This window comes from Sander lucioperca, chromosome 24 (genome assembly GCF_008315115.2).
Source record: "Sander lucioperca isolate FBNREF2018 chromosome 24, SLUC_FBN_1.2, whole genome shotgun sequence".
Taxonomy (NCBI): Eukaryota; Metazoa; Chordata; class Actinopteri; order Perciformes; family Percidae; genus Sander; species Sander lucioperca.
Genome location: NC_050196.1, coordinates 11856278 through 11882414, shown reverse-complemented (window position 1 = coordinate 11882414; position 26137 = coordinate 11856278). Strand labels below are relative to the sequence as shown.

At 40.0% G+C, this 26137-nt stretch overlaps 1 protein-coding gene and 1 long non-coding RNA gene across 2 annotated transcripts; both read left to right on the top strand.

Moving 5' to 3' along the window:
• Positions 1-12022: 12022 nt before the first annotated feature.
• Positions 12023-25675, top strand: LOC116044820. Its single transcript, XR_004896607.1, has 3 exons — positions 12023-12040; positions 12711-12715; positions 25544-25675. It is a non-coding gene; the product is annotated as an uncharacterized LOC116044820 (long non-coding RNA).
• Positions 20854-24465, top strand: LOC116044818 (SLIT and NTRK-like protein 1). The gene has a single exon (XM_031292308.2). The coding sequence runs from the start codon at positions 22009-22011 to the stop codon at positions 24124-24126; it is 2118 nt and encodes a 705-aa protein (XP_031148168.1). The 5' UTR covers positions 20854-22008; the 3' UTR covers positions 24127-24465.
• Positions 25676-26137: the final 462 nt, after the last annotated feature.

Here is a 26137-nt window from a genome sequence, read left to right as displayed (position 1 = left end):
TCATGTGATGTTATGTCAGACACATCTTAAACATATTAAGCAGCCAAAAGGAAATTAATTAGGAAACATTCAAATGAATGAAAGGAAGATACAATGTTCCCGTAGGGTTCTCATTGCTTTTTAAGGCTTAATTACAACTTGTAAAGCATTATGTTAATAATATGTGGCCTGTGTGCATGCTCCCTGATTAAAAATCCTCCCACACTGCCTTTTGAACTGGTGGAGATTTTAAAAAGCCACTCTTAAAATGACTCTTCATGTTGGAACTGTTATGGAATATTTGCCCCCGTGGCTTGATCAAACAGCTTGTAGGGAATTATCAAAGTAAAAGCCCCTTCACTGAGACACTGCTTCTCCGAGGGAGGTGTTATTATGGAGAGGGGCCTCTTCAAATGAAAGTCAGTCGTCATCTTAAAAAGAAAATTAGTGAGGAGGAAATGCAAAGGCTTGTCTGGTTTGTATTTACATTGAAAAGGACAGACAGTTTAATTCTGGAGAGGATTCAAGGTAGCTGTCCTTCATAAATATCTGCTTGTGCCTACTGCAGTGTATTAGATGTACTTGTAGATTTAGAAAGACAGGCCTCTTGTTCCTTGTATGAGTCCCTCTGGATTTTATCGATGCCATAAAATGTTTAAAGCAGGACAGAGATCATTTACGGACATTTAGACCAGATTGAGAACACTGTCTCTGCTGCCCTTGCCATTGTAGCTTCTTTTTTGTCATTGATTATGAACGCTATGTAAAACATTTCTGCAGATGACTTACTCAGGCTGGTTCACACTTGAGTACTTTATTCTTCCCTGAACTCCATTTAAAGGGGTAGTTTGGATATTTTGAAGTGGGGTGCTAAGAGGTACTTATCCATAGTCAGTGTTACCTACAGTAGATGGCTGTCGGCACGCCCCCAATTTGGAGAAGCAGGAAACATTGACACATGAGCTAAGCAATGCGCTGCTGTTGGCGGGGCCAGCACGGGCAGCAGCCAAATGTATTTTAGCTCACACGCACCTAAACAAAATTGGTTAGTTTGTGTTATTGTGTGACTTTAGTGAATCCGAACTAGCCCTTTAACACCAAAGTCACACAATAACACAAACAATCTAACATATTGAGGCAGCGGTAGCAACTCTGAGGTTTTGAGGTTCTGTGAGGTAAAATTACTGTTTCTGTCAGAGGAGTCGGGTGGCTTTGAGAGAAGAGCATAGATGGACATAATGGCTATGGTTCCCCGTCAGAAAGGGCTGCCTGACAGCGAGGTAAAGCAATGAAAATATTCTAAACATATATAGCGTACACTTAAACAGATACAGATTTTTTTTAGGTGGGCCTTTTTTAGATGGCTAAAATAGTTTGCTGCTGCAGTCCACAGCAGTACATTGCTTTGCTTCCATGTCTGTACTTCAGTTTCTTTCTCCAAATTGGGGTCATGCCAACCGCCATTTACTGTGGGTAATGCACCCACTATGGATAAGTACCTCATACAACCCCACTTCAAAATATCCAAACTATCCCTTTAAGCTCTGATTGTTTACAGGCATAAGTAAAGCTCAAGTTTTAACCTGTCCCTGCTCATTTTCCATGCCATCTTGCATTTCTTTGTCCCCCATTTCACCCTGCAAAAAAAAAAAAAAAGAATAACGGCAGCACGCAATTGCCTGTAATGTGAGCTCTGTGAATTGTCTGGGTCCCAACATTTGGGATTTTTTTATTTGAATAATGCAACTGTCAAATGGTTTGGCTTGGAGCTATCACATTATCTTCCTCTATTCCACTTTTCTATTACATGTATGTCTATTCCCCACTGCTCTGCACCATTGACCAAGCAGACCCTCCAAAGAGATCAACAAAAAGATCTCAACAAGTAGGCTTCAAAGAAATATGAGAAAAAAATAAATAATAAACCCTTAGTATTTACCCGCTCCACTCTTCCTGTGTATGTACTGTAAAATATATGTTGATTCTACCTGCACTTTGGGGTGTGACTTTTTGATTGATATCTCTAAATCTCTAAGACTGTGGTGCAGCACTTATTTCCTTTCCTGTTACCCACAAATTAGCTTACAAGAAATTCCCTATAACACATGGAATTATGTGAAGATATACAAACAGTGTTGTTAGTTGACGGTGTCATAGTTTAACGCTAAATTTCTCTTCAGAGCTACAAGGTGCCCTAATGATTTAGGGCTGACAAGACAGATGTATTTGAACAGCTAAAATCACTCATTTGTTCAGTTATTTGGTGATTTGAAACTCTGGCTACAGGGACCTAGGTAACATAGGAGTTAGCATTGGGCTGCCTACAACCTTCAAAAGGGTTGCTACTCAGCTCTGGTTACAGCTGGATGAAAACACTTGTTTATTCCTACATTTATTTTGTAAGCAAAGACAAATCTTGCCTTTACATATTTACTGTTGGTCCTACTTTTTTAAGCATTTAGCTCTCTTTCTACTGACTGGTTTCCCTCCTGCCTTTAACATGCAGATGTCCACCCACTTCTAACGAGCCCTTGAACCTCTTGATTAAATTAGACCCATTTTCATCAAAGGTGTTGGGTGCTGTCGCATCGAACCTGTTTGGTCCAGTTAAAATGAGCTCTGGGACATTAACCCGTTAAGTGTGGTTCACATGGGCTGGTGTGAAAGTGAACTTACAGAGTAAACAACAGGACCAATACCAAATGAAAAGGTTCACTCTTCTGGTCTGACAGCAAACGGATCCACCGCGATATTTTGTGATATTAGATATTAGCATACTATTTAGTATGAATTCAAAAGGTAAACCACTATTAAATCCATCTTCTGATGTATGTTCAGGAAGCTATTAAAAAAGGGATCTGTATAAGCCACGTAACCATGGTAACGTGAGTAACAGTCTAAAATTGGCCCACTGATAAGTCTCATAAATGCATGCATATATATCATGTGTATGTGTACATATCTAAGATAAGATCATATCCGTCCTGTTCTGGCCTCTCTTCATTGGTTAGAATTATTATTATTATTATTATTATTATTATTATTATTTACTTTCCCTCTTGTCTTGGGAATGATAAAGAGTATTTGTTTTGTTTAAGCATCATGATCCTAAGACTAATTAGTCTTTTTCACCAGCCTGTAGGGTAATAAATAAATAAATGAATAAATAAAAGGCATGAGCTGAATACTGACAATCTGTTTTGCCTTTTCAACTTAGTATTTAGAAGATAAAATCATTTTCTGGAACAATGGTTCGCGACTTACATGGAATGCAGTGAGAGCACAATGAACTCCGACAGTTCTCATACAATACAACTTCCTTTGAGATGTTTATATTACGTACACTATCTACCCATGTAAGTGCACAAGAAAGGTAGACTAAAGAAAGCACTGATGGTAGTGAATTGACAAACTCAAAGGGATCAAAAGTGAAACAAACAAATGGAGGCAGACAGAAGTGTGTGTGTGTGTGTGTGTGTGTGTGTGAGAGAGAGAGACTTCCCCTGGAATCCCCTCACTGTCTGGTGACACACGGAGTCACACATTGTAATGAGTGTCACAAAGGTTAATGAGGTGCCCCCTTTAGCAACCCGCTCCCTGGAAAACCTCTAATAGAGATGGCAAAAGAAAAAAAACAAACTTAAACACACATTTAGATTTGGATTACAGTGAGAAGTTGGTGAACCCTACCGCGCCACACACCTCCACCCACCTCACACACTCACAAAGAATCTCCTACCGGCCAACTCTTGAGGACCTCAAAGGATAAACTAAAGCAAACTTTCTCCCTGTGTATTATATTCATAAATTGGCTCAGTCTAGTTGCGAACCATCCACAGTCTTGCATCAAACATTTTTTTTCAAATTTGAATTTTTATAAATGATTTCAATCACACCAAAATCTGCAAAGAAATATTCCTTTCTTGTCAGCTCAAGCCTTAAGTAGCCCCAGCTGAGGGTGATGCTTCACCCGGTTTGACCACATTAAAAGAGTTAGTTATGTGACCTGGCAGGAAATTTCTACTGCATACAAAAAGGATCAGGATTTAAAACAGCAATGTAAATGGTCTCCTAAAAAGCTACCAATGTTACATCTTTAGCCTCATTTCATTTTGTTTTGTGCGATTCCTTATACCTAAAGGATAGAATCGGCATGCGATCTGATTTGCCAACTCACTGGATAAGGATTGCTTAATGACCCTGGAGCTGTTCTGTGACTGCCAAAACACCTGAAGAAGGCGGCTATCTGCACTTAGTTAGCTTAGACAACAGGTAAGCTAGCTAGCTAACAACTATTTCTAAACTAACACAAACACATGGATGACTTGCATTGATGGACTACAAGCAAGATGAAAGTTTTGTTCTTCTTTATCTGAACTGATCAGGAATCAAATCAATGCAACGTCAACTTTACCACCTCAGCCAAGTTTCCACCCAGTTTTTAAAAGCACAAATTGAAAATGTACATAAAGAAAGTATTTACAAATGCATTATGTGAGTGGCTATTTTCACAGCCTGCTTACTGACAGTCACACAAAAAAAAAGATTACATGTGTCTTGGACACTGATGCATTTACACCGTCTGCGTCTAAAATTCGTCTCAGCAATTGGATTTCGATCTATCTAGAATGCTTTTTGGGTACATTTATGCTAAGCTCATTTAATGAGGACAGGCGAGGACAGTCTCTTTGTGCAGGTTACTAATGCCAACTTGAGTTTTTGTATTTTCAAGTTCATTTTCTCCTGGAGCTGTCAGGATGCAACACTCACTAGTGCAGCTCAGAATGAAATGAAAACAGCATAAGGAGAAAGAAACGTTCCAGACACGCAAACATGCATTATCATATTCCCCACCCTACGTATGAAAATTATATACTTAATGGCACAGTTGAGTCATCTCTTCACCTCTCCCAGAGATATAGAGGCAGCTCCCCCTTTGCACCCTTATATATTTAAGTAGTTGTATAGACCTGTATTTACAATCTGTATAGGGTCTCCAATCTCCAAAGGATCTCAAAGCAAACAGAAATTGTGTTGCAAAAAAGTTTCCTCCGAAATACATTTTGTTCAGCGTCAGAGGAGCTCTACAGTAACCCTATCTCAGAGGAGCAGGTGTGTTTTGAGGCAACTGTTGTGATTGTCATCTATTATAGAGAAGCCAAAAAGCCCAAAGTTTGCAAGCACTCCTTCAGAATGGAAGAAACTGGAACAGGCTGCACACACACTGGAGGACGCACGCTTCCAGTTTTGTTTTGTATTCATTTTTTACACCACAATCTGTTGAGCTATGTCTACAGGGTCCTATCTTTAAATAATAGATTAGAAAATTGAGCATTTCCACCACTGTAAAAGCCCATGAATAAATCACGATTATGAACATACACCCATATGTATGTATGTGTGTGTGTGTGTGTGTGTGTGTGTGTGTGTGTGTGTGTGTGTGTGTGTGTGTGTGTGTGTGTGTGTGTGTGTCGGCATGTGGAGCTACTTGTTTTTCCTGCGTCAGTGCTTGGAGTGTTCTTGCAGTACATCTCCCTATTAAAAGGCCCTTTGACAAGCTTTTCATGTTGTCATCACACTCTGCTACTCTGTGCTGCAATTGATTTTTGTCCCATCCATCATCAATTATGCTTAAGTCTGGTGCGGTTATTTTCAAAATGAAATCTTTTACAAATGAATGATTAGTGCAGTCGGGCTGAAAGACTAACAGAAGAATGTTGCACTGGAATCAATGCGATTGGATTACTCCAACTGAGCCCCCATGTGTCATTACTTCATTTTATAGATCTGTAGAGCACAAGTTAAATGGGCAAATTATTGCAATATACTGATTCTAATTGGACTCTGTTTTTTTTTGGGACACAGCGGTCTCCTTGATGAAAGACCCATTTGATTGACCCACACACACACCCCCGACATCCCTCCTACGCTGACTTTGATGAGAAACATGGTACGTCAAAAAGAAATGTAACAGTTGAGAATGCAGTGTAGTATGGAACCTAATTTTTAGGAGACAGGGCTGAAAATTCATATGTTTGGGCTCTGCAGTGGTGTGTTTGTGCAGTGTTCCTCTCTAAATCCAAAGTCACAATGTAACTCCATCCTCTGTATGATCTAGTGATCTAGTATACCAAACATAAAACACCCCTCTATTTTATCGCCTAAATTTCTGTTGGAGTGGCTGATATTTTATGATCTTTTTCTGAAGTACATCGTCCTCTAGTCCCCACACTTTATAGAAGTACCATACTAAATTGCTGGAGTACCCCTTTTATGGTCATACATTTTTCTATTGGTTGTGTTTGTATACAAGAGCTGTAGAGAAAGAGATGTACAAAAATGTGCAAATGTGCATGTAAAACCTAGAGATGCTCATATAACAAACAATAAAACATGTAACTTCTTCTGTAATGTACTACCTGTGAGTGCAAAAAATCAATAAAAGACTGTTTAAATAAATAAATTAAAATATCTATCAAAGTTACCCAATTAATCTGATTGAATCAAAAAAACAAATGTGTCCATAAAACATAATAGCAGATGTAGTACATGGTATAACACACAATGCTGTCGATCAAACCTGAAATAGGCCAGCTAATTAGGTTTGTGTGCTTCCTTCTTGCTTTGTTTCTCTTCTGATGTAATTTCCTTTATCTATGTATTCTCACATGTGAAAAAATTGGCAAAAAAATGTGTAGAGACAAATTATGGTTTTAGGAAACTAGACGGATTTGGAAAACTAGAAGTATAAATACTTAAAAATAACACTTGCATGCCAAATTTGTGATGATGCTTCTTAATAATGCTTCATGACGATCACGTACTGCAATATCAGAGCAGTAACACTACATGTTCAGAGTTCTGTAGTTGCAGACTGCACTATATAAATACGATTGAATGCTTTCACACTGCCCACATCAGGTCATCACCCATCAACAAGGACGCCTGCAGTGTGACTGTCTGACAGAGCAACAACAACATAAGGCAATACTGTGCAATCACAACAATAAAGAAGAAAGTAGAGCAAAGGAACAAAGATACAACAAAACGAAAACAAAGAACAAAAACAGGAGGATTTCACAGTGTGATATTTGAGTACAGTGTATGGAGTGCACCATTATCCATCATGTTTAAAAATGATGCCACGTGACACCTGAGGTTGGTCATGCTTTCTGCTGATCAACATCTCACCTGTAACATGCTGCCTCCACAGCTCTGTGCTGGCCTCAAGGTGAAGATCATCACATTGATTTATATCCACGAAACACACGGAGGCAAGCATGTATGCATGCATATGTACTGATCAAATACACACACACACACACACACACACACACACACACACAAGCAAAGACTAATTTGACAGGTGTCAAACCCACTTCAGTCTGCCCCCCGCTCCTTTCGCCCACATCTTTTTTTAATTTTCTTTTTATTTCAGCATTCCTTCAGCACCGGAACTCTATTACCCCCGAGTATTCATTATATGTATTGCCTGCACTCTGATCTACGGTCTCCTGTTAGGATTTGCATGGATGGTGCAAGGCAGGCATGTCTAATCCTTTGCCACAGAGAATTCAGCATCTTTATATAACAAGGAAGATAAAGAGAAGTCACCAAAAAAAAAAGTTCAGTGGCATATTAGTTGTTGCTCAGATTTTCTCCAAATGGTTAAAGCGGGAGAACTCTGCAGCTGCAGAAAAGGATTCAAATCAGATTGCTTTTTACATGATATCAAACTTTTGGGTTTGGCAGTGGATCACTCAGATACAACTAAAAGATTTACTGATGCACTTACATTATTCACACTCCGTGAACTCTTTGAGGTCTTAAAGCAAGGCATGAACACCCACCTTGAGTGAAGCCTCAATTAGACACTGATTTTAAATTAAATTACCATTACTGAATTCCCAAGGACACCATGGCTTTTGGCCGAGGGATTTTAAGACCCATTTTATCTGTGAATCTTTGAGTTCTGTCATTTGAAGCTTAGTAGATGGTGCTGAGGATTCGGAGGGTAGGTGTAATTAGATGCTCCCAGACAAGTGATAACTGTTAACAGGATTAAATGTGTTGAAGCAAAGTGAAATGAATTGTGACTGGAAAAGGTGAGTAAGAATTTTCATTGCTGGAACTGGCCTTATCTTTTATATAAAGCTGATTGTCAATGTCAAAGTGTGGAGCATCTTGTTTGGTCTTCGAGAGTTTGCAACAAATTCAACAAAAATGTATGATGTTTTTATTCTTGTTTCTACTTTGGAAAACACTTTTCGTTGACTTTTGTGAGCGAACAGCATTTTTGTAAGGGAACTGTATTTAACCAGCAGTATATATTCAATTCATTAATCAATTATCGTCTGGGTTTTGTCTGTGCTATCCGGTCATGCTTTGCTATGTGTAGGTGAAGGACAGGCCTTGTACAGCATGGGGAATAGGTGAGTGGACACACAACACAATGGAAGAACGTGTTCACGTGTTGTACATCCCACATTGTGCTACAAGGTCCCTGTAGAGCTCAAGGGTAGGAATCACTACATTTACTGCCACTACTTTATTGTTGTACTTTACTTTGGATTCATTACTGCGTCAAAACGTTGTAGGCTCTTAGTAAGCATTGCATTTATCTGATTAGACGTTAACATCCTTAAATTCCTTTTAATTCTATCTCGGTAAGGATTTCTACAGACAGTACTTTCATTTCATGAGATCATTTTAGCACTCTCTTTCCAACAGTCACTCCTATACACAGGATACACTGGTACAGTGATGTTGTAGTTAAGAAACTCGCCCCCAGATGTGCTTTTCCTATCCTGAAATCAAACACCAGCAGGCTGCACTCAATGTATTATCTCCCACTCTTAGACTGCCTCAATTAGGAAGTACTACAGCTACTCCCCAGGCATTGCAGTTAATGAGAGAGTTCTCTTAATCTTAGCTTTAGTCTTACTTGCCTGCTTAAATAGAGGGTATAAACAACAAAGAAAGTGGTATTTGTTGATTATATTCATTCAATAATTCAAAGGAAGGCTTTATCTAAGTTGAACCTGGCAAGGGAACCAATCTCATCTGAATGTCCTTACTGCTATCAGTCTTCTCTGCACAGTCCTTCTGATTCTCTCTGTTCTCACTGAGGGAATGTGGGTGTTTGTGAATACAGCTAAATGAAGCATATCTCTCATAAGCAGTGCTAATCTCTTGGTGACTCTCATTCTTCCACTATGGGGGCTTTACTTTAATTCAACCATGAATCCAAGCTGTGACCAAAAAATATATACAATTGTTGTCACTGTCCATGGTGCTGAATCATGAATTGTTTGTCCCTGTCCCGGATCGAGAAACGTGTGTTTTTCCACCGGTTGCGGAACAGCTGCGGAACGGCGGCGGAGTCATTAGGTTTCCATTAAAGTCAATGTGTGTATTTCGACTGACTGCGGAGCCCTCCGGAGCAGATACGCAGAGCTTCTATTTTTGCCGGACGCCGGAGAGCTCCGCAGCAATTCAGCACAATTCAGATTTTGCGGGACAGGAAGTCGAGCACAGAAACAAAAAACATCCGGTTAATTTTCAAAATAAAATACACCGTGCTCACGGCGGATCATATTTCCCTGCACTACACCTTGAAAACACAGCACAGAGTTGTTTCCCCTCTACTCCTCTGAATGGAAACAAACTGTTGTTGGTTTTGTGGTTCTATTCTACGTGAATTTGCGAGATCTCGTGGTTCCTCGTGACTTCAGCTGTCAGTCATGGCCGCAGCCGTTCCGCAACAAAACAGGACCTGGTGGGTATTGACGGACGGCGGAGCACGGAGCCGTTCCACAGCCGTTCCACAGCTGGTGGAAATTAGGAGTCACTGTCCATGGTGTGGAACGAGAATTGTTTGTCCAAGTCCATGTCCCGAATAAAGAAATGTGTGTCACTGTCCGTGGTGCTGAACGAGAAATGTTTGTCCCTGTCCCGAATTAAGAAATGTGTGTTGCTGTCCATGGTGCTGAATGAGAAAGGTTTGTCCAGGTCCTTGTCCCGAATCAAGAAATGTGTGTCACTGTCCATGGTGCTGAATCAATAATTGTTTGCCCTTGTTCCAGATCAAGACGTGTGTCACTGTCCATGGTTCTCAGCGATAATTGTTTGTCCCTTTCCATGTCTTGGATCAAGGAATGTGTCACTGTCCATGGTGCTGAACGAGAATTGTTTGTCCCTGTCCATTTCTTGGATCAAAAACTGTGTCACTCTTCACGGTGCTGAAATGTTTGTCCCTGTCCCGAATTAAAAAATGTGTCACTGTCCATGGTGCTGAGCGAGAATTGTCTGTCCCTTTCCATGTCTTGGATCAAACAAATGTGTGTCACTGTCCATGGTGCTGAATGAGAAATGTTTGTCCAGGTCCTTGTCCCGAATCAAGAAATGTGTGTCATTGTCCATGGTTCTCAGCGAGAATAGTTTGTCCCTTTCCATGTCTTGGATCAAGAAAAGTGTGTTCCATGGTGCTGAACAAGAATCGTGTGTCTCTGTCCATGTCCCGAATCAAGAAATGTGTTTCACTGTCCATTTCTGCTGAATCAATAATAGTTTGTCCTTGTCCCGGATCAAGACATGTGTATCACTATCCATGGTGCTGAATCAAGAATTGTTTGTCCACGTCCATGTCCCGGATCAAAAAATGTGTGTCAACTTGTAACTTATCCTTAACCTCATTCATTAAATATCTATATAACTGAGGACACTGCAGCTTTCCAAGGACAGGATTACATGGGATATTGTAACAAGTGTTGGTGTGCTGGCTGCTCAAACCTTGTACCAACTGAATCCATTCAAGAATTATTTACATAGAGAAATCGGTGTTTTATTCTTGTTTTGTTCACTCAATTGTCCCGGCAGTTCATCATCAGTTTTTGTCCTGCGTTTATAAGGCTGTGTAATTTGATATTGTATTGACCTCCCCTTTTTGGAAAAACTGTTTGCTGATGGTTAGTATTAATTCAATAAGTCTGAAGAAACACTCAAAAGCCCTTTGTTGTCTTTTTTTCTTCTTCTTTTCTTATGTGTGCTATTCCATTCCAGGTGCTGTTGCTTTCATTGCTCATTAATGTGAAATTAAACCAAGAGTAAAACATAGTTTCTCGGATTGCTTCCATCTCATCACTGCCAAAGCTTTGGTAAAGAAAAGAAAAAAAGAGTCAGCTGGCTATAAAAGCTAATCATAATAGTCAGACATATATATGGGTTAAAACATAAATCTATATAAATCTGAATCAATGATACAAGACAAAATATCCAATATTTAGCTTTGGAATTGTTCTTTTTTCTAACACTAACATAATTCAAATAATCTACAGTATAAATACATCAAATAGCAGGTAAATGGTGTATAGAACAACCCTTCAGCTGCCTAACTAGCTGTACCACACAGTTCACATGAAAACTGAAAGACTGGCCACAACACAGGATGTCTGCATTAGTTTTGGTAGACTGAGTGCACAATGAAATGAGGATTAAAAACCTTGGAAATAAGCCCAGAAACCATTCAAATGGGGACAACCTGCTTTCTACTGTCATACACGAGATCACTGAGAAGAAAAGACTGAATGCCTTCTGTGTAAAGTACCTAATTTCATGAGATTGTTGAAATCTAAAAAGATTCAACGTTTTATATCGGACACCTGGAGGCTAAGTAAACACAATTAGCTCTGATTGAGATTTACCACTTTAATAACGCCACATTTGTGAAATACCGGATAATTAATAAATTAATAATAATTACCGGATAAGCGGAAGAAGATGGATGGATGGATGGACATTTGTGAAATAGTTTAAGATATAAATGGTAAAATGAAAACAATCACATGCAACAGTGATGCATTTGTTGGCAACGCAGACAAGAAATTAAAGTTAAAATAGATACAAATGGGTCAGTGAGTTGTTTTCCTAAATATGTAGCTGTCATTTCTCAGACCCAGTGATTACCACTCTATTACAGGCTTTAGGCTCTAAACTGGTCACATAAATGCCACCATGAGAGAGAGAGAGAGAGAGAGAGAGAGAGAGAGAGAGAGAGAGAGAGGTTGCTGTATATTGTCATGTGCTGGACAGACCATTAAACTGTCCAAGTGATCCACAGTGTGTACAGTAGACATGTTTAAATGGGTAGGGCTGGTGCTATGCATGTAAAAACCGTGGTGTGGCATGTGCATGGCCTGAGCATTCAGGTCATTTACTGTATTGCAAGTTGGTATTTACTGTATGTTCAACCCAACTTGTTTAGAGCCTATTGGTTTTGCAGAGTGATGGTGTTGTTTGATGAAAACAGAGGTTTAATTGAATATGCATACACCAAAGATCCATTTAGGCCTGCTGCATGTATTGCTAATAGTCATGAAAGTAGATGAAGAAATAACCACTGTGATAGAAACTAAAAGCTAAAGTGAGAGGTTATCACTAGCAATCCATTTAAAGTTTAACTTTTGTTAGATAGAAGTGGTCTAAATAATCTGAAATCTGAAGATTAATTTGAGTTGCAGCACAGCATGTTCTGTTCTGTCCATGTACTCCTTAGGTCAGGGGTTGGCAACCTTTTTAATATGAAATGCCAATTTTAAATGTTCTTGTTAATAAGCCATACCAGCATTAAGCTTGCCATCATCTTCCGAGCCCGCTCAGGAAGTGCTATTTTTTCCTTTGTGCTGCATTCTGTGAAGAAGGCAACACATACTAGCCAATCAGAGGCAGAGTAGGGTGGGTCTTTGTGGAAGGCGGATGGGGAAAAAAAAATCATCCCTAAAACAGGATGTGCTCCTGCCAATGCCTGTTAAAGAAGTCATTTGGCATGCGGTTTGAAACATTTCCAAAACACTCCCTTGCATTGTTATTGCTAGTTTGCCATTGGTTAAGCTAGTGCGCTGACCCCTGCCTTAGGTTATCTACTTTCATATAATACCAAATTCACTCTAGCTTTAAAACTGACCTCGCTACAGCCTGTTAAAGACAGTAATGTTGGCCAAGATTGCCGGTGGTCCCGCATGTCTCAGAGGGTTAATATTATTTGGATTAAAAAAATGTGCTTTAGGCTGATAAAGCAGATTAATTCTTACATTCAATATTCCACTACTGCAACTTTAAAACATCCCAGACCAAACCTTATCGCCACAAACCTCTATATCAAATTTCAAGACACGATTATCCTTCCTTTCAGGTGTGGCCAGGAAAATGAAAGCTACTGTCACCTATCAAAATCATCTATGAATTACAAGGAGGGCTAACTGTACATCTCTGTCATCAGAGAAAAGAAATACTGTGAGAGTATGACAAAGTAAATTTGAGCCTCAAAAGCCTGATTGAAGAGCTCTGATTACCAACAAAGGGCCCAGATCTGTCAAACCTCTCAAAATGAGGGCTCTCATCTTTGAGGGAAGATGGAGGATAAGTGGACAGAGTTGCCAAGAAATGTCACAGGACCCCCAAAACAGGTTTTGACACATAAATGAAGATGCATCTAAAGTACTTCATTCGCACAGCGTGTCATTTGCTCTCCATTTTTGACTCATATTACATTGCTTTAATTGTATGAGTACAAATCACACAGTCAAAGCAAGGAATTGAGTCCAAGACAAGACCAACTCAGTCCAAGTCAATTGGGTTGAGTGTTTGAAACCAGCAAACATATTATGTTAGGTAAGTCGCATTGAGATTGACATCGGGGAAGGGCTAAGGTAGATCATTACAAAATAAAATAAAGAGCAAGGTATATAGTAAGGCATAACTAATAATGATAGAAATCCACCACAGAGGAGTAAAGCTATTCAAAAACATAAATGACTTACTTAATTGATAGCACCTTTGACAGACCGTGGAAAAAGATGTTTAAGATTTTCAACAAAACTAGAATTACCAACTCACGGGTGTATACTGCTGCCAACCAGTCAATTTGAAGTTTACATCCATGTCTGTCCAGGCTCATATATGTAACATATGTATTGAAGACTTTGAGGCAATTTAGTACAATGTATTAAGTGTTTTTTTGGCGATGGCACACACACACACACACACACACACACACACACACACACACACACACACACACACACACACACACACACACACAATTAGTGTCACCAATTCAGTATTCGACCAAATGTAGAATATAGTCACTTCTGTTCCTGAGTTCTGTTGTTGAATAATGGCCAGAACATTATGGTGTCACAGTGAAGTTGACCTTAGACTGTTTGGATATAAAATGTCATCACTTCATAATTTTATCCCATCATACATTTGTGTGAACTGTTGTCATAGTTAGCGTAGGAATTCTTAAGTTATGGCCAAAAATGCATTTTGTGTGGTCACAGTTAACTTGACCTTTGACCACCAAAACTTAATCAGTTCATCTGTAAAGTCCAAGTGGACATTTGTGCCAAATGTGAAGAAATTCCCTTCAGGGGGTCCTGAGATTTCGTGTTCACAAGAATGGGACGGACGGCGGATATATATATATCTGCAAACGATCATTGTTAATAAAAAAGACTACAGTAGTGCTACAACCCCGAGCTGATGCTTTCATAATTTATACATCAACGTTAGAATTGTATGTCAAATGCTTTTCTTTGGAGGACATCCGACTCGGGAATGGAGGCTGTCAGATCAAACACTCAGAAGGAAAACAAATATCAAGTTGGACAGGATCTTGTCGAGGATCACAGGTCACCTCTCCAAACCTGTGAGCTTTACACAGAGAAAGAAAAGCCCTAATAACAGTTCAGATTTGACCTTCAGGTCACAGTGAATAGATGTTGGAAGATGATCTCATGACTGACATGCGATGACCTCTCAAACCGTGTGAGCTTTAATGACAGCTGATCATGTAGTATATGCCAATGTGTTTTATTTATCTTCTATCTGAACACGTTGGACCCATGGTTGTAACATCACTTGTAAAGCAGATACAAATGTAAAAACCCTCTCAAATAAAAAGATAGTCATTTATTTTATGTCCATATGTACACATTTATAGACTGCAGAATGAACACTAAGATGGATCTACTATCTTTTGGGGCATTTTCTATCACCAAGCAACCAATCCAGACAAACTACTAAGCACTTTTCCTATCTGCTTGTCTCTGGATTTTAGACTTCGAAAAATAAATGGCTTACGGGACTAAGGAGCAGCTTCTTGTCTTGGTCTGCCAGTTACACAGGGGGCTAAAAAGCCACCGTGGCATTAATTGTAGCAGTTGTTTGTCTCACCTTGTCACTAAAGCAAATCCTTAAAAAATGTCGTTTTTGGGGCTGATTTTGACCTGAATGTGTTCCAAGATTAATTGGTAAAAATGTATTGTAAAGCAATGCAGTGATAGAGGGATGTAGAGAAACTTTTAAAAGCAAACATCCCTTCCTGAATAAGAGCAAGCAAGGTCCCACAAACAAGATTCAGGCCAGGCTTTTATATGTAAATCTTTATGTAGGCAGATAGATATATATATATATATATATATATATATATATATATATATATATATATATACAGTGCTGCTCATAAGTATTCATACCCATGGTCAAGTTGACTAAAAAAATCATCTTTTGGAAATTGATCTTAATGCCTTAATTAAAAAAATGAGGAAAAATCCGACCTTTTAAGGACACCAATTTGTTTTGTGAATGAATAATGTATTGTAAATAAATAAATGTTCTTCCTTAAAATACAGGGGCCATAATTATACATACCCTTATGTTAAATTCCCATAGAGGAAGGCAGATTTTTATTTTTAAAGGCCAGTTATTTCACGGATCCAGGATACTATGCATCCTGATAAAGTTCCCTTGGCCTTTGGAATTAAAGTAGCCCCACATCATCACATCCCCTTCACCATACCTAGAGATTGGCATGGTTTTATTTCAGTTAGCCTAATAGCTAACTGAGATAAGATCCATATCAATGCAAATCAAACCAGCTATTAGGCTAACTGAAATAAAACCATGCCAATCTCTAGGTATGGTGAAGGGTATGTGATGATGTGGGGCTACTTTAATTCCAATGGCCAAGGGAACTTTATCAGGATGCATAGTATCCTGGATCCATGAAATAACTGGCCTTTAAAAATAAAAATCTGCCTTCCTCTATGGGAATTTAACATAGGGGTATGTATGATTATGGCCCCTGTATTTTAAGGAAGAACATTTATTTATTAACAAAACATTATTCATTCACAAAACCTTTAAAAGGTTGGATTTTTCCTCATTTTTTTAATTAAGGCATTAAGATCAATTTCTAAAAGATGATTTTTTATTCCTTTTTTTAGTCAACTTTAGCATGGGTATGAATACTTATGAGCAGCACTGCAGACAGTATTCTGTTGGCTGACTAAGCATGAGAGTTGGCAGTGCTTTTAAAAAAAACAATTGAGGAATAAAAGCATGGGTATCAATTTTTCCCTTCATGACAGTCATATTCACATTAACTACATATTTTAAAAGTTATATGCAATTTATTAAGTATTATATATAGAGTTTAATATGATTTATCTGATTGAGTGATTTTGTTATGGCATTGTACCAAACTCTGGTCATCTATGTGAAGGCCAAAATCCTGTTCCCAGCTATGTATCATTCATAAACATTTTGACATATATGTAGGTAATCACTTTCTTATTATGTGTTGATGCTTTCATAATAAGATTGTCAAGATTATTCAACTTTCTGCCACTTTTATAATGCAGATAAGTTCAAATAAGTCCCGATTTTCAGGTAGCAATAAAAGCATGTTTGAAATTCTTACTGTAATTTCTGAAAAGATTTGAAAATATCATGAAATTCTGTAATGCCCGCAGCCTTCCAGTCAGTAAACCCCACATAAGTGTTATCAAAACTAGGATTAGGAATGAATATTGGCTGACTGATGCATACTGTATGTTTCCAACTATAAAATTGTGTTCCTTGCAAAGTAAAAAAATGTTGAACAAGGCATTTTAGACCTACACTTTCCAAATCTGCCAGAGAAAACTGACTATTTTAACCCTTTTTCTTCTTTTTAAAGCACTTTAGGCTACAGCACACAGCAGTGATACAGACTGTCACAAGGTTTCGGTAACATGTTTTAAAGCTTTTATAAAACTATCATCCTTTAAGGCAAGTGACTAACACTAGTGTCAGACTTTTGTCATATTGTGAGAACTGGATGTTCAAATGAATCTTAAAGAGATACTAAAACACTGTTTGCCTTTGCTGATTCAGACCATAAAATACATGTTTTTCTCTCAGCCTTAGCCGCATCACTGGATTCTCAGCTGATTTTCAGTGGGTCAGCTGTGAGTGTTGTGTTGTGTTGATGGTAAAGACAGGAGGGGGTAAATAGAGTTTGCGGATAGATGTGTATAGATTTGAAGTCAAACATTCTGCTGATTCCCCATACGGCATCGCCGGTCGATACATCAGGAGTGGTGCTGCTGCCTCTGCCAATAGCTGTATTGACTTCCAGTCTGCACTTGACCCATCTTTTTCTGTACATGACACATCTGCAAGACCTTTGCGGCATAATTAAAAATAAAGGTGCTACAAAGTGATTCAAAAGAGAAGACCATTTGAGTGTAGCTCAGTTTTTATAAAGACTTCCATTTCAGCCCCACAAAGAACGATTTTTGTCATGATGTACAATCTGTTTTGTACAGCAGAAGTCACTTTAAATCATACCTTATCTTTTACTCATTAACCTACATCGCCTTTGGCTGAAATGATGATTTGGGACCCTGTTCATGTCATGTTTGAAATTTCTGGCAGGAAATGTCAGATAACACTTGAAATAACCCTGCCCTCTTCCAGTTGAGCTAGTCTACTTGCTGATCAAACATTATTTACTCCCAATGCATGAATCACGACAAACATGCATTCCTTATTTTGAATGCTGTCAGCGTACACTGAGGTGAACATGCTGATGTGAAAACAAGCTTAAGTTTGCTCCTGACCTTTCTGTAATTACCCGTAGAGTATTTCAGTCTTTTAAAACCTCCTGCCTTTGAAGCCCTCAGAGAGAGTACTTCTGGCGAAGATGAGCGTGCACATGTGGAGCTGATGTGGCATGTGTTTGCTCCGCATCCCTCCCAAAAGAAAATAAAAACCTCAGTTGGGCGATGCACATGCCAAGGAAAAGGAAAAGATCTTATTTGCTGGTTGATGAGACGTTTTGTTGGAAACTGCTAAATGAAAAGGTTTACATTTAGCAGCAATGACTGTTGTTTCCATCCTGGTTGCAAAGCCAGGTCATGTGCTCAGTGAATATCTTAATCGTTTGAAAAAGAAGAAAAATAAGCCTTTAAATACAGACCCAAGGGAAGGTCAAGCAGATTTTCCTACAAAAAAACATGGTGGCTTAGCCTGATAAATCCAGGATTCTTTCATGTCTCTCAGGGAAGGATTAAACAGGCATGCACATTTTCTCAAAGTACCTCAAATTTGACATAAAATAAGTTAACTATATTTACGTCAAATGTGTAAAATCATGACAAGTATGTGACTTGGTGCCGTACAACTGGGGATTGACATTAATGCCCGTTTAGAAATATCAGCCAGATCTGAATGCCAGAATGGGAGAGGGAAATTGACAGTAATCTTGTAGCACAACATTGCCGCCTGATTGAATGTCATTGACTGGTTTAAGTGTTGGTTTGTCTCTATGGCGATTGCACCATGCAAACAATTACAAAAGCATTTGAAAAGCAATGACTATTACACTGTTGATCTGAATTGTTGCATTCCATGAGGCTACATAATTATCTGAAAGACGGAGCATAACAGTCACTCCTGCTCATCAATAACAATATCGGAGTCTGAATCTTGAGCCAAAAATTGACAAAACTATCAGGACAACACCTTATTAAAAAGAAAGAGAACAATAACACTAAATGCATTTCTAAAATATGAACCATTCCACATACAACAGAACCCTCTAGTTTCTTATCAAAACTTGGCCAACATTACCCACAATGCATCCGTACCGCTGAGGCTTGGTCAGAGATTCAAGTTCTATCTAGCTCCACACCCACAGATTTTTGTCTTCAGCCCCAACTGACTTATGTTTTCATTGTTTCTCGCTCGGTGACATGGTGGTACTGTACCTCTCAGGGTTTCTGGTTCAGTAACTTGAGAGGGGGAACGACATTCAGTAAAGGACCGCAGGTTGGAGTCGAACCTGGGCCCGTTGCGTCGAGGAGTAAACCTCTGTATATGGGAGGCCACTCTACCAACTGAGCTATCCAGGCGCTAATGACTGGGATAATTTTGAACTCAAGTTAAAATTGTTTTATAGTAAATTTATTGTATCCTTATTTATGAAATTGCACAAGATAACGCATAGAAACCTGCACAAAACAAAGACCAAATCTAGGCACATACATTACAAACTATCTAAGGCTACAAAAGCTGTGGTATAAGGAACTGGCCCATGCAATTTATGTGTCCCTATTAAAATAACCACTAAATAAATCAAACACGCATTCACCTTGTCTGCATGTGCTGCACAGCGTTGTTTGCCCGGAGACTATCTATGCAAGTGACATACTGTATGAGTTGCTCCGGTCCCGCATCACACTAATGCAATTCGACAGTATCTGCATCACATCATAATGCTGAGCCCCATGCAACTATTTCTTATAATACATTTAGCTCTAGTATTCTTAGTGGTGGAAGAAGTACTAGATATCTTACTTGAGTAAAAGTACCATTACAACAATGTATTATAGAAACACAAGATGAGCAGCAAAGTGTACTTAAAGTACCAAAAGTACGAGTACTCACTATGCAGAATAACTCACTGCAAAATAATACGTACATATTATACAACTGGATTATACTTATTGGTGCATTAGTGCAAGCATCACTTTAATTGTGCAGCTGGTAAAAGTGGAGCTAATTTTAATTAATGCTAATTCATTTTAATTACTTCATATACAGCTTAATCTAGAATAATACAGCAGATGTGTTTGATTATATTTTGTATAAATAATCTCAATCTAATAAGTAACTAAAGCTGTAAAATAAATGTAGTGGAGTAAACGGTAAAATATGTCCCTTTACATTTCTACTCCACAACATTTCAAAAGTAGCATACTTAAGTAAAGTATAAGTACCTCAAAACTGTATATACCAAACTGTGCATAAGTACAGTACCTAAATAAATGTATTTGGTTACGTCCAACCACTAATTGGTCTTGGGGGTTTTGCCCTTTAGTCTACACAGTATGTCACACATGCCATGGAGATAATGTAACTATCCTGTGTGTGCTCTGTTTAATACTATAAAATTACACTCCGCGCTACACAGACAGAAAGAGAGACAAAAAGAGAAAATAAAGGAGACAAACAAACAGGTAGGCAGACTGGTTGACAAGCAACAGCAAAAACAGCAGACAAGCAGACCGTAGGCAAGTGGTGGGAAGGGAGAAATCATAAACTGTCAATGGACCATAATGGGAATGCTTTACAGCCATATGTAGGTGGTCCTAATGGTGTTTTGCTTATTGCAAGCGCTGCTGATGCTTTGCTGGAATCTCCCAAGTCCCTTAGATTGGTCTCTTATTGCACTTTTGCAAGTGTATTGTTTCCTCTCTCCAAAAAAAAAAAAAAAAAGATGTCAGAGAGAGAGGATATTTAATTTAGCATCCCATTTTTTTTTGCCCTACTCTTAATTCCAACTGAGCATTGCAACAGGAGCAGGAGGGGGAGGGGGGCAGGATAACTACCTCAACTCTACTGTGCTCCAGCTGATGTAATACTCACAAACAATGGAGTATAATAAAAATCGAAAGAAGATGAGATTGTGTTACAACAACTTCCCTTGTCTTATTTTTATTTTTAATTTTTTTACAGTTGTAGATCTATTTTGCAAAGGATTTTATATTTGAGAAAAAAAAGAAAAAAAAACGTCATGCACACATGCGCATATAGGGTGCCACACTGACGCATCGTTTGTTGTATAGTCAACTGTTTTTTGCTGGACTGAGGCATGCCTGTAGCGGATTATTGTTTTTACCGCATTCAACAGTGTTTTCAAAGCGAGGGGCGAAAGTCACACTGTAACAGCGGAGGCTCACATATGGAGGGTGATCACTAAAATAATACCGTTTATCCTTTAAGAATGGGGGGTAATTCAAGCCACTGAACTGAGGTATCACGATCCTAATGTGATATCTCACCAGTGTTTTCGACGATGCCAACTTGGACACTTTTACCAGGGAGCTGCAAGCTTTAAGAGTAAAAACATCGAATATACCGTAGGAGTCTGGTTTGGTGGCAGAAACCTCTTTTTGCGCCTGTTGAGGGAAATAACCTGCACACTGAAAGCTACAAAGTGTGAAAAAAAAATCTCCTTCTCTATATGTGGATTGATTTTTTTCTGCACTTTCTTCTCAGCATTCCCTCAGTCAGTCGACGGATTTTTTTGCCATTACAGCTCAGTAGAGGGTGTCAGATTATTCTTAGAGCACCGCGCTAGGATGAACACTGTCTGCGCGTTCTTCTTTTTGTAAAACCCAAATCGCCACAAAGAGGAAAACGAGCGAGGCAAGACACCGGAGGATGTAAGGGGGATGCGGGTGTTTTGCAGCGGTGGGATCGCCTCGAAAGCTCCAGCGCAGGGTGTGAATTCAGCACCAGGGAAGAGGGAACAGCTCTCGACGCCGCAACACGCAGCACGACTGGAAGAGAAAAAGGCACGGATTTTTTATTTTTTTCCCTGCCAAGGTCAGTGTTAAACGAACTGAAAACAGCCAGAAGATGTGTTGGACTCTACTGTCACTCGCCGTTTTTGATTTTTATCATAAACACGCGGAGGCTTGGAGGATTCAGTCGATGTGAAAGAGACGTTTATGTGGTCATTTTCAAACTGGAAGTCTGGACACAAGTGCAGGTTAGATGCAGCATGGATCTGTTATAAAAGACTGCCTTATCTTCTGCCTAAATGTCTATATCTCTTTTTTTCTTCTTCGTATTGATGTAGACTGAATTCTCAGCTCATATGTCTTGAAACCGGGAATGAATTGTCCACGTTGAAAAATGCTGCTTTGGATTGTTCTGCTGAATGCGGCTCTTTGTGTTGCGAGTGGAAATGTTACAAGGGACGTTTGTAAGGAGCAGATATGCTCTTGCAACGAGATAGAGGGAGATCTGCACATAGACTGCGAAAAACGGAGCTTCACCACTCTGCAGCATTTGACTGGTCCGAGTTCGCAGTTTTATCACTTGCTGTTGCACGGGAATTCTCTATCCAGGCTATTTCCCAACGAGTTCGCCAACTTTTACAATGCTGTGAGCCTGCATTTGGAAAACAATGGTTTGCACGACATTGTCCCCGGCGCCTTTCTGGGATTGCAGCTGGTGAAAAGGCTGCACATCAACAACAATAAGATAAGATCATTCAGGAAGAGTACATTTCTGGGGTTAGACGACTTGGAATATCTCCAAGCTGATTTTAATCTATTGAGGGATATTGACCCCGCCGTTTTCAGGGACCTAAATAAACTTGAAGTGTTAATACTTAACGACAACCTCATCAGTGCGCTACCTATGAACGTGTTTCAACATGTGCCCATTACGCATCTCGACCTGCGGGGAAACCGAATCAAAACGTTGCCTTATGAGGGGATCCTTGAACAGATACCGGGCATTGCGGAGGTTCTGTTGGAGGACAACCCTTGGGACTGTAACTGCGACCTGGTTTCCCTTAAGGAATGGCTGGAGAACATACCGCGTAACGCGCTTATTGGGAGGATGATATGCGAGGCTCCCACCAGGCTGCAAGGGAGCGACTTAAACGAGACGTCAGAAGCAGAGCTGTGCCCTTCACAGAGCGGCAGCGTGGACACCAGCCTGGTCGCCCCTCCCACTCAGGAGGAGACTTCTGAGACCGCGGCCCATGGCCCACGTCCCACGCCTTACAAGCCCAATAGAGACACCAGCGGGCCCCCGACGCCCGGCGGCCACGGTCCCAAGAGCCGCTCCAAATCTCGTGAGAACTGGCAGCTGAAAACTAGGCCCACTCCAGTGTTGACAGGTGTGAACGGGGATAGAGAGCAGCTGCACAACATGACGTGCCCCCAGCCTTGCAACTGTGAGCTGGTCGGCTCCAGACAAGGGCTTGGGGTCAAATGCGAAGGCAAAAAGATCGAGAGCTTATCCAGCCTCAAACCTAAGCCCTTGGCCGCTCACGAATTGAACATGAGAGATAACAACATACACGCAGTGAAAAAGAACCACCTGCTTGGCTACTCCAGCCTCAACCTGCTCGACCTGGGTGGGAACAACATCAAGATGATTGACAACAGCACTTTCCAAAACCAGAGCGAGCTGAGATGGCTGTATATGGATAAGAACTATCTGGATACGCTGATAGCAGAGATGTTTGTGGGCCTTGTGAATCTGGAATATCTCAGTTTGGAATACAACGACATCCAGCTGATAGTGGCAGGTGCATTCAGCCCCATGCCAAATCTGAGGGTTCTGTTCCTCAATAACAACTTGCTGAAATCTTTACCCGTGGATGCTTTCCTTGGGATTTCTTTATCCAAAATTAGTCTGCATAATAATTATTTCCCCTATCTCCCTGTGGCTGGAGTGTTAGACCAGCTCAATTCAATCATACAGATCGATTTGCATGGGAATCCATGGGATTGCTCGTGCAACATCGTGCCCTTCAAGCAGTGGACGGAGAAACTCGGGGCAGATGTGATAGTGAGTGATCTCAAGTGTGAGTCCCCTGAAGAGTTTTGGAAACGAGATTTCCGCTACGTCCGGAACGACCTCATGTGCCCCAAACTCTATGATAAAGTCTCCCCCACACCACTGTCCAAAAACAGCACTTTTACCCTGGATTCGGGGACGCGCTCGAACTCTTATTTGGAGCCGAACAGAGTCTCCATCTCAGTGCTCGTCCCCGGGTTGCTGTTGGTGTTTGTCACGTCCGCTTTCACTGTTGTAGGAATGCTTGTGTTTATTTTGCGGAATCGAAAGCGATCCAAGCGAAGGGACGGGAACTCGTCCGCCTCGGAGATCAATTCCTTGCAGACAGTGTGCGACTCGTCTTATTGGCACAGCGGCGGGCCTTATCACGCAGACGGGGGCGCGCACAGGGGCTTCGACTGCAATACGCACCTCTCCACGACAAATGATGCGTAAAGGGACTCTGCTATAGTACAATAAGCCCACATCAGACGGGATTACAAACAGTCACACAGACAGACTGACGCAGATAAATGACTGAAACGGCAAACATCATCCGCTTTTGTTCGTCAGAGGCGAACACAGACTTGTTTATGTCATGTTTTCTCCAGTTGAACCAAGTAAGTCAGCCTGATGCTGCACAGGCCCCACTCTGTAATATATGTATATGCCAAGCCTCCTGACTAAAAACCCCTCCCTCCCTCCTCCCAGTTCTATTTGCCGCAATCGGACTACGGATCTGTATGAGACAGAAAAGAGGGAGAAAAAGGAGCGAGGGAGAGGGCGTGTGTGTGTGTGTGTGTGTGTGTGTGTGTGTGTGTGTGTGTGTGTGTGTGTGTGTGTGTGTGTGTGTGTGTGAGAGAGAGAGAGAGAGAGAGCGAGAGAGAGAGAGAGAGAGCCAAGACCGAGGACCCTGGGAATGGTGCACGAACGCATGAATGTAAATGTAAATACTCGGACCGATGTATCATAATCTGCATGATGATATTTCGCATGGTTTCAACACACACACGACGGGGAGGAACCACAACCACCATAATCAACAAAGAAGCAAACTCGACCCTTTCATGTTATATCAATATGACGAAAATATATAGATATTAAGAATTATATATGACTATTACAAAGTGCCATTTCTCTATTTTTTGTGAACCTGCAGTTAGGATTTGTATTTGTTGTTTTAAACTTGTTTGGAGAAAAGAGAAAAAAAAAATCAATAATGATGACTATCAGAAAGGAGTGATGGAAGTAAAGCTGTCAGTGCATGTTATTTTCTGTTTGTTATCATTTGATTGTCGATAAATATTGGGGTTATTTATACCGTACTAGATGGTGCAGATTAAATCCATGTCTGCGCAGTCATCTCCTTTATGAATGTAAACTGTGTTATTTTATGGTGTGCCAATTGTTGACTTTCAGATATTCAGACATGCAGATGAGCATGACCAATTAACGTCACTCAGATGCTTATGCTGCAAAGTTAATGTAGCTAAAATAACAGTTCCGTGGTTTTGTGTGTCAATGAATATAGCCTGCTTTGGGTGAGAGGAAGAAAAAAACAACAAGTCATTTAAATGGGGGGTTTATACCATCATATTTTTTCAACAACTGAGCAAAGAAGTGTTTTCAATTGAGCTATGTAGGTATAATTCGATCTATGTAAACAGCGCAGGTAGAATGAATTAGAATAGAATGCTTTTTTAATGTCAGAAAAAAAAGTATTCCTCCACAAAAAAAGCTTATGGCTATCATTCACCTTTATCATATTGTGAGCTTTTGTAAAGCCATCTAATCTTGTCCAAATCAGAGAACTGAAACTCACTGTATTTACTACAAAATGTGCTTGAAATAGGCTGTTTTGGGGTGAAGAGAGAGGGGTGTCCTTCTTTCTAACAAACAAACTGGGGCCATGCAATGAAAAGCATTCAGCATGTGGCCAGTCCATAGAGACACAGGAGTGCGTCTCTTTCACTGCTGTGGACACACACACACACACACACACACACACACACACACACACACACACACACACACACACACACACACACACACACACACACACACACACACACACACAGGTAATTTAATAATGCAAGATGCCTTTTTCAACTCAGCATTTTGAACTTGAGATACTCTTCTCGGGGGTCGCATGGTTTTTGTGGGCTCATGAAAACAATGCCATGACTGTACACCTGTTTTGCAGAGCTCAGCTGTCAGGTCTGCTGCTTAGCCTATACTGCTTTAACTGAGCGTGGATTTGGGAAAAAAATATTAAACCGTTGGGGCATACATCCAGTATTCAAAAAAATTCTCAATTCTTTATCTTCTCTGCAGTGTCTAAAACAGATGCAAGGAATGTGCATTTTTTTTTCATTTATTTGTAATTATAATGTAATATTCCAGTGCTGGTGACATCTTTTACATTTGCCAATTGATTTTCTTTAAGAAACTCACTCTAAAATGCCTA

Coding starts and splice junctions, on each gene's coding strand:
- LOC116044818 (XM_031292308.2), top strand. CDS start 22,009: ATGCTGCTTTGGATTGTTCTGCTGAATGCGGCTCTTTGTGTTGCGAGT.